This window comes from Nannobrachium achirus (genome assembly GCF_963921795.1).
Source record: "Nannobrachium achirus genome assembly, chromosome: 23".
NCBI classification, from domain to species: Eukaryota; Metazoa; Chordata; class Actinopteri; order Myctophiformes; family Myctophidae; genus Nannobrachium; species Nannobrachium achirus.
The window spans coordinates 23,435,184-23,449,644 of record NC_137830.1 but is presented as its reverse complement, the minus strand read 5'-3'; the positions used below and the strand labels follow the sequence as shown (position 1 = coordinate 23,449,644).

Genomic DNA, 14,461 nt, shown 5'->3' with positions numbered 1-14,461 from the left:
TTATCCCTGGTTCTTCATTTGGTGACTGACAACATTTAACAGATTATTAAAAACAACTCTGTTTTAACCTGTTTCTCTCACTCACAGACTGTTTCTCTTCCTGCTTCTTTCAGCCCCACCCCTTCTTATACCTGCTAGGTTGTCTAGAGTTGATTGACACCTGGATACCCAATGACATGCTTCCATGATCTTGGTATAAACACATATCTGACCAAGTAGCTGCATATTTGCCCCCTAGTGGACCTGGTGCTTTAGACAACTGGTTAGTGCAGCTGTCAGTGAAATGACAAACCTCTTGTCTTTGATGTTTGATGATCTCAAGGTTAAGAGATCAAACACTCTGACTACATTTAAAGTGTAATTAATATGAAAATAATAATACTAGTAGATTGGAATGTAACAGGTAGGCTAAAATATCCTGCACTCCATTTATGTTAAGTTAGTAAATCAATATGCTCATTTCCAATGCTAGCACTTTTGACTCACTGATGAAGTATATTAAAGTATAGTGTAGGTAGTGTATCAAGATGACAGATATACCACTTTAAAAAAGGCCAAATTAAACACATGGGACACTTTATTAGAACACGCTACGGCCTCAGTATTCAACCACTCAAATTATATTATTTCACGATGCCTCTCATTGGGATTGCATTGGCAGATAGATATTCACTTAAGTAATGACGTAGGCCACATTCTCATAATATAATTCGGTTTAGTCGTGCGAATGGGAGGGGTGAAGTTGCCACATTCTTGCATATTTAATTGATACGTTTGCCCTCACACTGCACATTATCATCCGAAACAAGGAATCACTGAGTCCACGTCTGTCCACGGGACATACAGTATATCCAAGCTGCATAATAATGCCTCCTCCATCTCCCTGTGTTTATTAATTCTTCAAGTTCAACTCACAATGTAACCACAGGACCCCTGCAAAATTTGCCGCGCAGGCGTTAGCCGATTTATCTGCGGTCGAAGGTCGTCAACGAGCGATCACAAAATAAAACCAGCGGAGGGCGGAGGGACTCCCAAAATCTACCAGCAATAAACCAGACAGCAAATACTTTTAATTGCAAGATATGAATATCTACGAAGAGGAGGACGTCAACGTCTCTCTCTCTCTCTCTCTCTCTCTTTCTCTCTCTCTCTCTCTCTCTCTTTTGTCTCTTGCCCTCCGCTGGCTCCCTCTGCGCTACGCGCATAACAGCGTTAAGCGTCTCCATTTGGACATGATTTGGCACAGAGAGCGCGCGCGCCAGCAAGGGCGAGAGAGCCACACATCGGCCTATATATTATAAGCCTATTATGCCTATAGCCTATATATGATATACAGCTATAGGTCTACAAGAGACTCCTGTGGCACTTTCCTTTTATCTAACTGTGAGCAACAACTCCTCACAAATAATACACCATGTGTGATCGAGGGAGCGGTGATCAGAAATCAATGAGGGGAGGAGGCGGCCAGAATCGTCAGAAATCTAATGAGAACAGACGGGGGGATTTAACCTTTTATAAATAACTATGGATTTAACCCGCACATGGCTCTATAGCCTACCACAATGTTTCATTGCCTGTATTTGAGACGGATGGATTCACACCAACAGGGAAGCGTTTGCGGTAGCGCATCGAAACCACCGTTTTTTTGTGGATTTGCATTTGTTTCTTTTATTCGAAAAAGAATACGGATGCGTCTTCACACATGCCCAACCGTTGTGTATTTTCCAACAATACGTTATAGGATTCGTTTTAATCGTCATAAAACGTGCCTGTGTGAATGCCGCCTTAAAGATGAGATGTCATTATTAAACATCTTTATTAACAAACATCATTATTATTAAGATGAGATGTCATTATCAAACTCCCAAAATTCACCAGAACACAGGAAAATAAGCCTATATCTAATAAGACGTTTTGGGGGCCCCCAGAGGCCAGACCCCGGTTGGGGAGTTCCGTGCACCCCCCAAAAACCCTGCACACACAGTGGTGTTATTGGGATGGCGTCAGGAATCATCAGAAAAAAAGGACAGGTGTTTTCATTGAATCAATCATTTAGTTTGAAGTGGGGCGGGGGAGGGGGGGGGGGGGGTCTGATTAAATGTGTGTTCTTTCTAGACTTTTTTTTTGTTTTAAGAAATCAGTCTTCAAAGTAAAGAATAGAGTGGGGTTTGATCTCATCACCTTAAATCGCCAAAATCAGGTTACAACAATCTATCCATTCCACCACTATCTTAGCCATGCTCACACAGATTTTCCGGGGTAGCAGAGTGGGATTCAAACCCACTCTGGATCACACACAAACAGTGTCTAACATAGTGAGCTACCACCCTCTGTGTTCTGTTTTATCTCACTAACATTCTTGCTAACACTAACAAGCACTAAAGACACCTCTGATCTGATGGAACAGAAAACACATAGTTCGCTCTGTACATGATCCCAAGGCCCCTTTAGAAGAGTGACAACCAGAAGAACAAATTACAACCGAAGAGAAACAGCATGATATTTCAGAGAGCTTCATAGTGGCTCCCTGAGTTGAAATACTGTCAATGTCAGCCAGAGTTCCTGGGTTCAAATCCAGCCAAGGTCATCCTGCTCATCCCTCTGCAGCATATTTTGGAGAATAACATCCAGAACACTACTTGGAAGAGATGGAAAACCCAGGGTAAATCTAGAGAGCTTGGTGTCCCTCTGCGACCTGCGGAATCAGAGGTTGTGACTGAGTTCAAACCTGCTCTAAGCCATTCTTCTCTTCATTCCAACTCATGTTTTAAAAAGTTACATCCGAACCTAGAAACCACAGATAGCATGGTGACTCCCTGAGTTGAGGCACGGTGTATGTGAGCAAGAGGTTGTGGGTTCAAGTCCTCCCAAGGACATTCTCTCTGAAGCATGTTTAGTAGGTTGAAATAATCCTTCAAAGACTGACACCATAAATAAACCTATGAACAGTCAGTCAACTGATATTTAGGCATATAAGTGATAACACATTGATTTGATTGTACATCTGTTCTTGAGTTAACTGTTTATCCCCCAATATCATGAAGGCTAATCTGACCTTTGTGTCCCCAACATCTTGAGGAATCTTCACACGTTAAACACTTTTTGTTTTGTTTTAAATAAAATGTTTTTCTCGTGGGCCCCCCTGGCACTACATCTAGTCAGATGTGTGTCTTCAGCAAAATTGGTATCAATTTATGGGTCCTTGACATGAAGATGATTGAGAATCACCATGTTTTCAAGATAAGCAGTCATAGGTCAATGCATAGAGTGAATACCTAGCAAGCAGGTTACAGCCAGGTCCATGTCTCAGTTCTGGTATTGTGTCAGAGATGCACACATTTATATATATATATATATATATATATATATATATATATATATATATATATATATATATATATAAATGTATGCTGCTTCTGCTATTAATTTGTATTGCAATGCTTTGAAGGCTTAATTGCTGCCTGTCTCAAATAAAGTTGTTTGCAGTTGCAAGGGTAGCGAGTCGGGGGGCACTTGACATCTCTGCATCAGGTGAAAAGCGGAACTGAAACCAATCATCTGGGGACCCCCCAAAATTTGGGGACCCCCTCAGCCCCTGCGGGTCCCGACCCACAGGTTGAGACCCACTGAGCTAGGCCACAATATTCTGTATGCTCCATATATAGCTTATTACACTTGCAAAATGCTACGTACAGCAGGCTGCCCTCAGATCAGTGGTTAAATGAACATGACAGGTTAGCTTGTCCATTTAGAATGCAGTGTTTCTAGTCCTTGTTGTCCTCATGGTGTACCTTCAAACCGACTTGAACAAGGTGATCCTGATCATACAGTTTAGTCACAAAGTAACTCCATTGTATTGCATTTAAAGGGATCGTTTTTAACCTAAAAAACGTACAATCCGGTGGAGGGCAGATGTGTTTTACCCATGATGTCAAATATTCATGTCCTCCATGTGATTAGCTTTTTCTGTTTTGTATATCTTTGGGGTGGGGTAATGAGTAGGCATCTAGAATTGCTTGATTATTTACGTTGTAAAATATACACTCACAGTCCGTTTAAGTCATTTAGCTATAGACTATAGAGAAAATCATCTGAGAATCAGTTCCTCTGGAGGCTGATAGCAAATAAATCATTACTGTCGGGCCATCTCCATATTTAGTTTTTACACAAACGAATGCCCTATACTTCAGTGCTGCAAAAAAGTAGCTCACAATGCGACGTGTTGTGAGGTGTTGCTGTTGCATCTTGTAGGTGGGCTGTTTTCACTACTTTTTCACTCAAATAAAAAAGCAACTGTTTCCACCCGATTATGTGGAAATTGTTCAAGTCATGAGACATGAAGTTCCATCGAGTTATAGAATTATTGAACACAGATAAAACCCAATCAATTCTCAACTTTTATTAATAAAAACAAACACACAACAAACTGAAAATGTATTTTTACGCAACATTGCTATTAACTTCACAAAGCAGGATCACTCTCTCTGTTTTCAAATGCACACACATTAACAAAAGGGCCAATAGGGAAGTAGTTAGAGTGTACTGTCATTTCAAATGTAGCAATTGTCCTTGTTAGAAGCAACATACTAAAGCAGTGGAACTCAAAGTGGAGGACCCCACTTTGAGCTTTATCATGTGTCTTCCAACAAGGCACAAACAAGGAGAGGAGGGGAGGGGAAGGTGGGGGATCCAGGCGTTCAAAGGTCAGTGGACTACAGAGTTCAGGGGTTCAGCTCTGATGTTGCTCAGATCCAGAGAAGAGTCTGTCTCCTCATCTATCTCCCCAATCACCGCCCTGATGGATAGATGGACAGACAGACAGACAGACAGACAGACAGACAGACAGACAGACAGACAGACAGACAGACAGACAGACAGACAAAGACAATTACTTCTTGTATTTAGAGTGTTGAAAAGTGCAGATTAGAAATTTACAAACAAGAATTATTGCATCAAGACTTCAAACAGAAACGAGTTCAGCTTGTGTGACCAAGGACAGTCACAGTATGAGTCAACAGATCCAAGGACGGGCGATTTTGATAAAATAACATGGTTAAAATAGAGTTTGAAGTTAGAATGGGTTTGTATAGGAAGGAGGAGTCTAATCATATTGTATAGCTATTGAGATGTTTGGCGTAAGTATTGCGGCATATCCATATCGCAGTTTTAACATTAACGGTAATTCAAATTTTGCTATCATGATTTACTTTTCAGACAAGTAGACATGACCTTTGGGCAAGTAGAAGAACATGACCTGTACTTGCCCGACTGGCAAGTGCCTCTGAGACCTTAATGTCAACCCCTGATTACTCACGTACATTGTACATACAGGACTGTTTCTTGTAACAGAACAAATACATTGTGGGACTGATACTTTTACTTATGTAAAAAATGTGAGTACTTTGTCCACCACTGGGTACAGAAATACAGGTCAGGGTCATAGGTCACTCCACACCAAGAGTCTTCAACAGGGGGTCCGGGACCCCTAGGGGGTCCTCAGAGTCACTACAGGGGGTCTTTCTAATCTTTGTGTGATAGAAACCTTGTTTCTCCTTTTTTATACTGTATAAACCACTTGAACCCTTGTGTCCATATTCGGAGAACTTTAGCCAAAAATAGCAGATCTACAAGCTCACAACACCTCGCGCTGCGAGGCGTTGTGAGCTTGCAGATCAGCTATTTTCGGCAAAGAGGTTTTGTAGAGGGGGAAAAAAAGAGTAGACCAAGTACAGAGTGAAAGCAAGGTCGGTTCAAGTGGTTAAATATCTGAAAACACAAATTGACATGAATCCAAAATACAATGATGATTGTGCTGTCAAACGATGAAGCTATATGGAATCTATATGAGAAGGTTGTGGGGGTCACGGCTTCATCTCTCTCTCGACTAAGGGGTTCTTGGCCTGAAAACATTGAAGACCCCTGACTTACACGTTGTCTCCTCTGACAATGTAGAGTCCCAGAACCACCTGCTCCACTCCCTGTGATGAGCTGAACACACGCTCATGGCTCTCGTCCAGAATCAGGTTGATCGTCTGGTCAAAACCTTTCAGAGTACCCTGCACACACACACACACACACACACACACACACACACACACACACACACACACACACACACACACACACACACACAATTAGTCTCATTCTTCTGACAAGCTAAAGGGTGGCCCGTTATATAAATGAACCCAACGGTCAGTAGTCTGAACTTATTTTAGGCACATTTCTGTTCAACACATGTGAAAAACATAACTGTCATCAGCAGCAACGCTAATAACATTAACCCACCACGATCATCCTGCCGTCAGAGGTGATTATGGCCACAGTGCCTGGAACACCACACAGGTTAAGGAATAAAACACAGCCTTAATAAATAACAATAGGCCTATAGGTGAACACACTTGTCTTCAAGATGCATGAGAAAACAGCAGTGGTGGAAAAAGTACTCAAACCTTTTACTAAAAATATCGGAACTGCAATGTAGAAATACTCTGTTACAAGTAAAAGTCCGGAATTCAAAATGTACTTGAGTAAAGCCTATTTTCAATTGGACGACATGTATATAATCTAAAAAGTAACAATACTAAAGTTTTCATATAATTGTAGTGGAGTAAAAGCACAACACTTGCCTCTGAGATGTAGTGGAGTAGAAGTGAAAGTACTGAAAATTTGAAATACTCCAGTAAAGTAAAAGAACTTCACATTTTACTTAAAGGGGAAGATCACCCATTTTCAATATTGAACTATGTCATTAATATACCTTAGAGGAGTTGTGTGAAAAAAAAAAAAAAATCCCCCTCTTCTGTGTTGCCTAGAACTGGAGGATTGATTTTGGGGTTTGTATTGCAAATTAATTATTATTATTATCCTCCAGTTCTAGGCAACACAGAAGGGGGGGAACTTTTTTTTTATTTCCACACAACTCCTCTAAGGTATATTCATGACATAATTCAATATTGAAAATGGGTGGTCTCCCCCTTTAAGTACAGTTACTTTACACCACCACTGACACACAGGCACAAAACTGTACCTCTGGTGTTTTTTTTTTAAACTGTTAATAAAGTATTCAATCAATGAATCTGTCAAAATCTGAGCTAAATGTTCCAGTTAGCTACATAGCAGCTAAAGCTCATTCATTCAATCGGAACACTATAGCTCCTTCTCATTATAACAACCTTTATAGCAGCTTTCCTAGATTTTCACCCGTCTAAAACGAAAGAAAATGCACAGCTTAAAAAGAAACACATTTAACTTTATACATTTTAAAACTAGGTTTAACTTTTCAAGCTAGCTGAACAAAAATAATTATAATGAACAAGCCTCGAAGCTAACGTTAGCCAGTTAGCTGGGTCCTGGTAAACAGTCAGTTTTAATGTAAACTAGGCAGTGATATTAAATGAATGTTATGCACTAATATGCAGGTTAAAGGATACGGTTGATGTAGCTCTCCAGAGAAGTAGACATGGTGTTTCTACTGGGTGTTGTTTACGTTGATCAGAAGATAGAATGAATCAACGTGTTGAACCTACAACATCCAACGTGCTAACAACACAACACAACATGAACAGACAGACAGCAGTAGCTGCACCAGAGCAGAACAGCTTAGCTGATCACAGATTCACCCCAAGGTGGACACTTATTTCGTGCACTATACCGCCACCTACTGACCATGCATACTTACTATGATGGCATCTAGAAATATAACCGCATTAATTAAACAATTATTTCTAAACAGTGGTGGGAAAAACACTCTAGCAATACCACAATATAAAAATACTCTGTTACAAGTAAAAGGCCTGTGTTCAAAATGTTACTTGAGTAAAAGAACAGAAATATTGGCCATAAAATATGCTTGAAGTACCAAAAGTAAAAGTACTAAAATGTTTGAAAATAGCAGATCTACAAGCTCACAGCGCCGTCACAATGCAACACATTGTGAGCTTGTAGGTCTGCGTCTGCTATTTTCAAATAGCATACAGTATGTAGCCTATAACATATTGATGAAGTAAGTTAATGTATGTTTTATAATGTAATAATTTATATCTGCAAAGTAACTTGTAACTAAAGTTTTCAAATAATTGTAGTGGAGTAAAAGTACAATATGTTCCTCAAAGATGTAGCCTAGTGGAGTAGAAGTAAAAGTAGAAGGCCTACTGAAAATTGGAAATACTCCACTAAATAAATAAAATACCTGTACCTCACAATTGTACTTAAGTACAGTACTTGAGTAAATGTAGTTATTTACACCACTGACTCCTTAACTGATTAGGCTTTACTCCCCTAAATTAATTCAATGAACCCAGAGAGACTTTCAAACCGGATTGATTTTTGAGATTTATGAGACACACATAAAATCAACTAACTTATTATTCCTATTCCTAAATTAACATTGAGAGACTTTCAAAACGTGTTGACTTAAAATTTAACCTATGACTGGACAGGTTTTGGCAAAAAAGAAAAAAAGAAATCTCTCGAAATAAATTATGTTGAGAAAGTTTAAGTTATCTTTCCAAATATTCTCAAGACTCACGACCGAACGACCTACATTATCTGGAAATGTCCACTAGATGGCAGCAAAGCATCTCCACGAAACAGCTTCAAATTGGAAACTCCAGTTTCCAGTTATATTAACCGAACTAAAACTATGGAGAAAAAATAATTACAAATCCCCTGACTGATTGAATACTTTATTTAAGTTTGCATAGGAAAAGGTACAGGACAGTTCATTTCACTGATACAAGGTCAACTAAAAGGATAAAGACCACAAGAATGTGCTTGTTTGCATTGGGTTCGCTTTGTAGGCCTACTAAATTCATACGACATTAAATGACAGACAAATAAAACACAGTAGGCCTACTATAGAAAGAAATATCATCATATGATGTAGTAGGCCTAAAGGCACACTAGGCAGCGATGTAGAGGATGTGTTTATGGATACAGGATATCTAATAAAATCTAATTATTATTACAAATATTTGTTTGTTTGAATGAATGGTATGAACAATGTTGTCAGTCAGCCCTGGAATTAGGCTACTAATAGGCCACTTGACTTTTGGTCATTTTCTTGGGCACACTGGTCAAATGGCAGCTGAGAGAGATTTAGTCCACGGAAATAATGAATGTAATTAAAAATTAATAATTTAATACATAGTAAAACAAATAATAAATAGATAAAAAGCTGTTTATTTCACAAAAATGTATTGGTGTATTAACTCATTTATTAACCAAAAACTACCTAACCTAAACAGGAAACTGAGGGACAATGGCAGCCATGGCCTCCATGGCGTCCATGAACTTCCTGTCCTGTTGTCAGTTCTTCCCTCCTCATCTCCCACAAAAATACTGCTGCATGGTTATCTTTCCCATGAGCGAACATAGACTGAGGCGGTATGATAATATGGGCAATATTATACGATGTTTATGTTTTTATTTTTTATTTTTGTATAGGCCGACTCATCCCCTCTTTAGATTTACAGCATAACCTTCTGTGGCAGTTTATCAATCAACGAATCAATGAATCAAGTCAGTCTCACACCAGCTTGGAGGAAGGATATTATTTTTTAACAAATAACATGAAAAAAAAAAGGTTTCAAATAAAACATTTTATTCCTAAGCATCTACTTGCGTGTGTGTGTGTGTGTGTGTGTGTGTGTGTGTGTGTGTGTGTGTGTGTGTGTGTGTGTGTGTGTGTGTGTGTATGTGTGTGTGTGTGTCACTGGGGCAGTAGTTGCTCGGCCACCAGTGTGTGTGAGTGGGTGTCATTGTGGGGTCCAACGGTGAGAGCATTCTGCAACTGATTGATCTGGTCTGAACTCAGAGCGGGATGCTCATAGTGCACACACAGCCATGGAACACCTAGGGGAGCGTGCACACACGCACGCACGCACGCACGCACGCACGCACGCAAACACACACACACACACACACACACACACACACACACACACACACACACACACACACACACACACACACACACACACACACACACACACACTGTCACAGAAGGAGTAAGCAGCAGTGGTGGAAGCGGTACTCTTATTTTGTACTAAAAGTAAAAAACTCTGGCCGTACGGCCTGGCCAAGACAAAAAGTTTCTAATATAGAAATATTAGCAAATTGCAGAAATAGATGCAAGAATAGCATTCTTGCATCAAAGAAGTGAGGGAGGTGTCACAAAATGTAACCTTTTTTTGTTTTGTTAAAAGGTTAAAGCACTATATTCTGATCTAATCATTGTTTGTTCAGTAACAGCTGGGGTCTCCCTAGCTCTCCACCTCTTTACTAAATAGAAAATATATTTTTAGGTGGGTTGCAAAAATTCAACTTACAGTGCTTACTTACCCTACCTTTTAGTAAAGGTTTAATAAAAAACAAAATAGCCTCACCTTTCTTGACCTTTTGTCCTAATGATACCAGTAACTCCGCCCCCACACTGTGATTGACAGGTTCTCCAGCCTTCGTCCGCCCCGCCCCCAACTTATGTAGCACTTCAGCTAAAACCATGCCACTGATGTCCCTGACCGTCCCTGTACGCACACGCGCACACACACACACGCACACAGGGAGAGAGTAAATCAGTGTGAATCACACTAAAGATAATAAACTGAATTAGCTATACAGAACGGGGTAATTTGGAAAGATCACTCAGAAAATGTAGTTTTGATTTGACTACCCAAATATGGAGGTCGTTATGGAGTGATTTCAGACTCAGCTGACAGAGAGTGGGCGGGTCTATGGGCTGGAGCCAGCGCACACATGGCTACAGACTGGTCTCCAAATTGGAAGGGTCTTACAAGGGTCTTATAAGGGCATGGCTTCCCTATGTAGGCAGCCTCCCACGCAGCCCTCTCTAGCACATCATGTTTACATATATCGTTACTGTTTGGTGTAAACCGTCACCGTGTTTGTCCAAACAGTTGCTATTCAAGAAGTTTTAAAAAGAACCTGCTGTGTTACAATTGATCCAATGTAGTTATTATTTAGTCACTAGCTAGCTCGTCAATACTTTTCAATAAAACCCACAGAAATGGGTCACAATGCATAGATCAGCTATTTTCTGACCACGGTGGAAACAAGCCCTCTGTATTAAATCAATAGGGCAGTCATTTATGAAAAAATATATAAGATGACATTTGGAGATAGTCTCTGCCCAACATACAAAACATTACATAATACCCACCATGTTCTTTAGACATCAACATATCGATGTATTAAAGAATATATAATATACCTTCTGTCTGAGTCTTTAGTTCCATTTGATGCTTAGCTTTCCTCAGAATCCTGTGATAATCGGTGTTGGTGGAGCATAATGACTGAGCCACCTCATTGGCTACTCCCTGAGCCTCCATCATTGCCTGGAACTTGGACAAAGCAGCTCCACCAGTCACAGCCTCAGAGATCAGCTTAGTTCCCTCTGATTGGCTGGAGACCTTGCCAGACATCATCAGCAACATGCCTCCTACATGTAAGTAGTACATACACACATAATCACCCCTGGTACTTAAGGACCAGGGACATGCAGAGAATGTTAGAGAGGTAGGGGCTGAAAGGGCCTTTTGGTACAAATATTGAAAATAGCAGATCAACAAGCTTACAACAGACAACAGCTTGGAGGTCGGCTATTTTCGGTACTTGATACCACACTAAACTAAGCATAATCAAGTGAATACTGGAGATGTGACATACAGCATGGATTTCTACAGAGAGAGGGCAATTCTTTCAACATACGATGTTGCATTCAAGTTCAGGAGAGTTTTTGGCAAGGCAATTCTCTTGAATGCCGCCTTCAGGTATGGCATGGAGGGAGGGCATTTGCATTTCTTTCACCATAGTAAAACTGCATTCATGATCTGGAGAGGGCACTTTTTACAGACGGATAAAAGGGCAGGGGCTCAAGCTCAATGTTTATGAGTGCACGTGCCACACACACCGGGAGAACTGGATCGATCAGCTATTTTGGCAGCTCAGGTCCGTTTGACTAAGGGTCATGTGGTTGACAGTAGGGATGGGACGATAAGCGATATCATTTTCATGATAAAAACACGATAATCATATCGTGGAGATTTAATTTAGCATGAAATCGTCCTCCGTCATACTCTGTGATCAGTACACTTTTTATTTGCCGAGCTGCATATCCAGTACCTTTTAAACTCTATTGGTAAAACGTACTTATAATATACAGGCTTTTTTCACTCTACCAAATCTCTTTACCAAAAAATAGCCGATCTACAAGCTCACGTTGCGATCGCTATATCACAATTTCTTTGGTCACAACAATCGTGATATGACATTTTCATATCGTCCCATCGCTAGCTGACAGTGAGGATTTGACGGTGCAAGGTTGTCACCCTGTGTCGTGACGAGCTCCATGAGGTCAGGAGGACCCCGTCCCTTCAGTGCCTCCAGTGATTCCATCACCTCCAGACTGTTGCCAACACATCGGCCAATAGGAGCATCCATACGGGTTAGCACCGCCCCTGTGCACATGCCCAGACCATTTCCTGCAGTCATCTAAAACGCGTGCACGGCAAGCACAAATGCAATGTAATTAACAACACATATGAGTTATTATTGTTGAGTCATTTACAAATACACAATGCATTATAGTTATTTATTGTTGAGCTATTTACCAGTGAGTGTGCTAACTCCCTGGCACTACTCAGGTTTTTATAAAGTGCAGCACTGCCAAACTTGACGTCCAGAATCAATGCATTCAGAGACTCTGCACCCTTTTTAGAGATTATGGAACCTGGAGAGAGAGAGATATGCGCACGCACGCACGCACGCACGCACGCACGCACGCACGCACGCACGCACGCACGCACGCACGCACGCACGCACACACACACACACACACACACACACACACACACACACACACACACACACACACACACACACACACACACACACACACACACACACACACACACACACACCAGGTCTACAGGTTCTCATATTTTGAAATAATATTTAACTTCATTATAATAAAATGTATGTGGTAAACAATTGTAGTAGTAGTAATGTAATATATAGTAGTAGTACCGGTAATAAGAGGTAGGCTGTCTACTGTGCTTGTTGCATCTCTCAAGGCGTACAGAATTCTGTCAGCAGGAACCAGCGATTCTGTCTGACCCACAATGCAACAGCCCACTGAGGATAGCGTCTCCATCACCTGAGACAGACAGACAGACAGACAGACAGACAGACAGACAGACAGACAGACAGACAGACAGACAGACAGACAGACAGAGACAGACAGACAGACAGACAGACAGTAACTGTGTTAGATATACTTTAAGCCATTCATACCTCCTTCTGGGCATGAGGTTCATTCTGAACATGCAAGTTCACCACTTAAAACTCTAGTTTGTGAAACGGAACTGAGTTGCAACTGTACCTGGACCGCTTTGCTGATCTACAAGCCCAATGTGTCGCAATGCTATAGAAGATAGCTATTTCGTGGCCAGAATAGGTACAGTATGCAGGGGTTCACGTGGTCACCAAAAGGTTCCCTGCATGGGTGGCGAGCCTTCGGCGAAATAAAAAAACACTTGACATCTTGAATCATCTATTTTTGGCAAAAAGGTTTGGTGTAGAAGGAAATACTAGAGGAACTCTTTTTTCTGCCGAAAACTGGAATCCTGGGCACTACTCTACCTCTGCCAACCTGGGGAAAGCCCCAAACTGAGCTCGCAAAGCCATCATTGAGCAATAAAATAATATACGATACTACCATACCATAATGTCAGGTAGCATGTGCTTAGTCTAGCCTATATTTGCATTTCTCACTTGGATATCGAATTGACATTGAGATAAAATTTTACTTTGAGTTCAAAGCATTAATCATTAACGTGAGGCATCTACAACAGGGTAGCATATGCTATGGTTTAAACATTGTCCAATGCAAACATTGTCCAATGCGTTATTCAAATGCATTCAAACGGCAATTTATTTTATCAACTTCTCTCTTGTCTTAGTCAAATGGTTAAGGGAGGATCAGGAAAATAATATGGTGTGTGTTTTGTTTTTGAATATTCATGCAGTTATTTCCCCTTCAGTCCAACAAACACGTTTACAGAAATTGTAAGGCACCAAATAAAAGTCTTTGTGACAAAACATCACTGAGCTGCTTTTTTGCATAATTAAATGCTGCCTTAATAAATCATACGTTCATTTCAGGGAGATTGCGAGCGTAATTTGGTAGTTGTAGTTTGTTGTAGTAGTTGTGTGTTTAGTGTGTGCTATACCTGTGTTCCAGTCAGGTAAACATTGAATCCTGGTATAGACTCCAGTTTGTCCAGAGTTCCACCTGTATGAGCTAAGCCACGCCCACTTATCATAGGGACCTCACATGCACGCACACATACGCACATGAACACATGGACACACAGACGCATGCACGCACGCACGCACACACACAGACGCAAAGACACAAATAAAATGTTGACCGTATGTTCAG

General features: G+C 40.7%; 2 protein-coding genes across 4 annotated transcripts in view; both read right to left on the bottom strand.

The window, feature by feature from the left end:
• Positions 1 to 4,448: 4,448 nt before the first annotated feature.
• Positions 4,449 to 7,568, bottom strand: lsm8 (LSM8 homolog, U6 small nuclear RNA associated). The gene is made up of 4 exons (XM_080754638.1): positions 7,431 to 7,568; positions 6,286 to 6,326; positions 5,929 to 6,056; positions 4,449 to 4,795 (listed from the first exon to the last, which is right to left on the bottom strand). The coding sequence occupies exons 1-4, from the start codon at positions 7,459 to 7,461 to the stop codon at positions 4,705 to 4,707; spliced, it is 291 nt and encodes a 96-aa protein (XP_080610764.1). The 5' UTR covers positions 7,462 to 7,568; the 3' UTR covers positions 4,449 to 4,704.
• Positions 7,569 to 8,670: 1,102 nt separating this feature from the next.
• The window catches only part of LOC308308400 (thymidine phosphorylase-like), a 9,525-nt gene continuing 3,734 nt past the window's right edge, over positions 8,671 to 14,461 (bottom strand). For 2 of the 3 annotated variants that reach the window (XM_080753814.1, XM_080753815.1), the window contains exons 4-10: positions 14,250 to 14,461; positions 13,045 to 13,174; positions 12,630 to 12,748; positions 12,348 to 12,510; positions 11,231 to 11,458; positions 10,386 to 10,526; positions 8,671 to 9,852 (exon numbers count right to left, since the gene is read on the bottom strand). The exon at positions 14,250 to 14,461 is cut by the window's right edge and continues 246 nt beyond it. In XM_080753814.1, the coding sequence (XP_080609940.1) occupies positions 9,710 to 9,852; positions 10,386 to 10,526; positions 11,231 to 11,458; positions 12,348 to 12,510; positions 12,630 to 12,748; positions 13,045 to 13,174; positions 14,250 to 14,461 (1,136 nt within the window). In that variant the 3' untranslated portion in view covers positions 8,671 to 9,709. The remainder of the gene's footprint in view (positions 9,853 to 10,385; positions 10,527 to 11,230; positions 11,459 to 12,347; positions 12,511 to 12,629; positions 12,749 to 13,044; positions 13,175 to 14,249) is intronic. The other variant, XM_080753816.1, reaches the window with a different exon arrangement.

Coding starts and splice junctions, on each gene's coding strand:
- lsm8 (XM_080754638.1), bottom strand. CDS start 7,461: ATGTCTACTTCTCTGGAGAGCTACATCAACC. Junction 6,057..6,285: donor CTGACGGCAGGATGATCGTG/GTGGGTTAATGT, acceptor GTGTGTGTGCAG/GGTACTCTGAAAGGTTTTGA. Junction 4,796..5,928: donor ATTGTCAGAGGAGACAACGT/GTAAGTCAGGGG, acceptor TCTATCCATCAG/GGCGGTGATTGGGGAGATAG.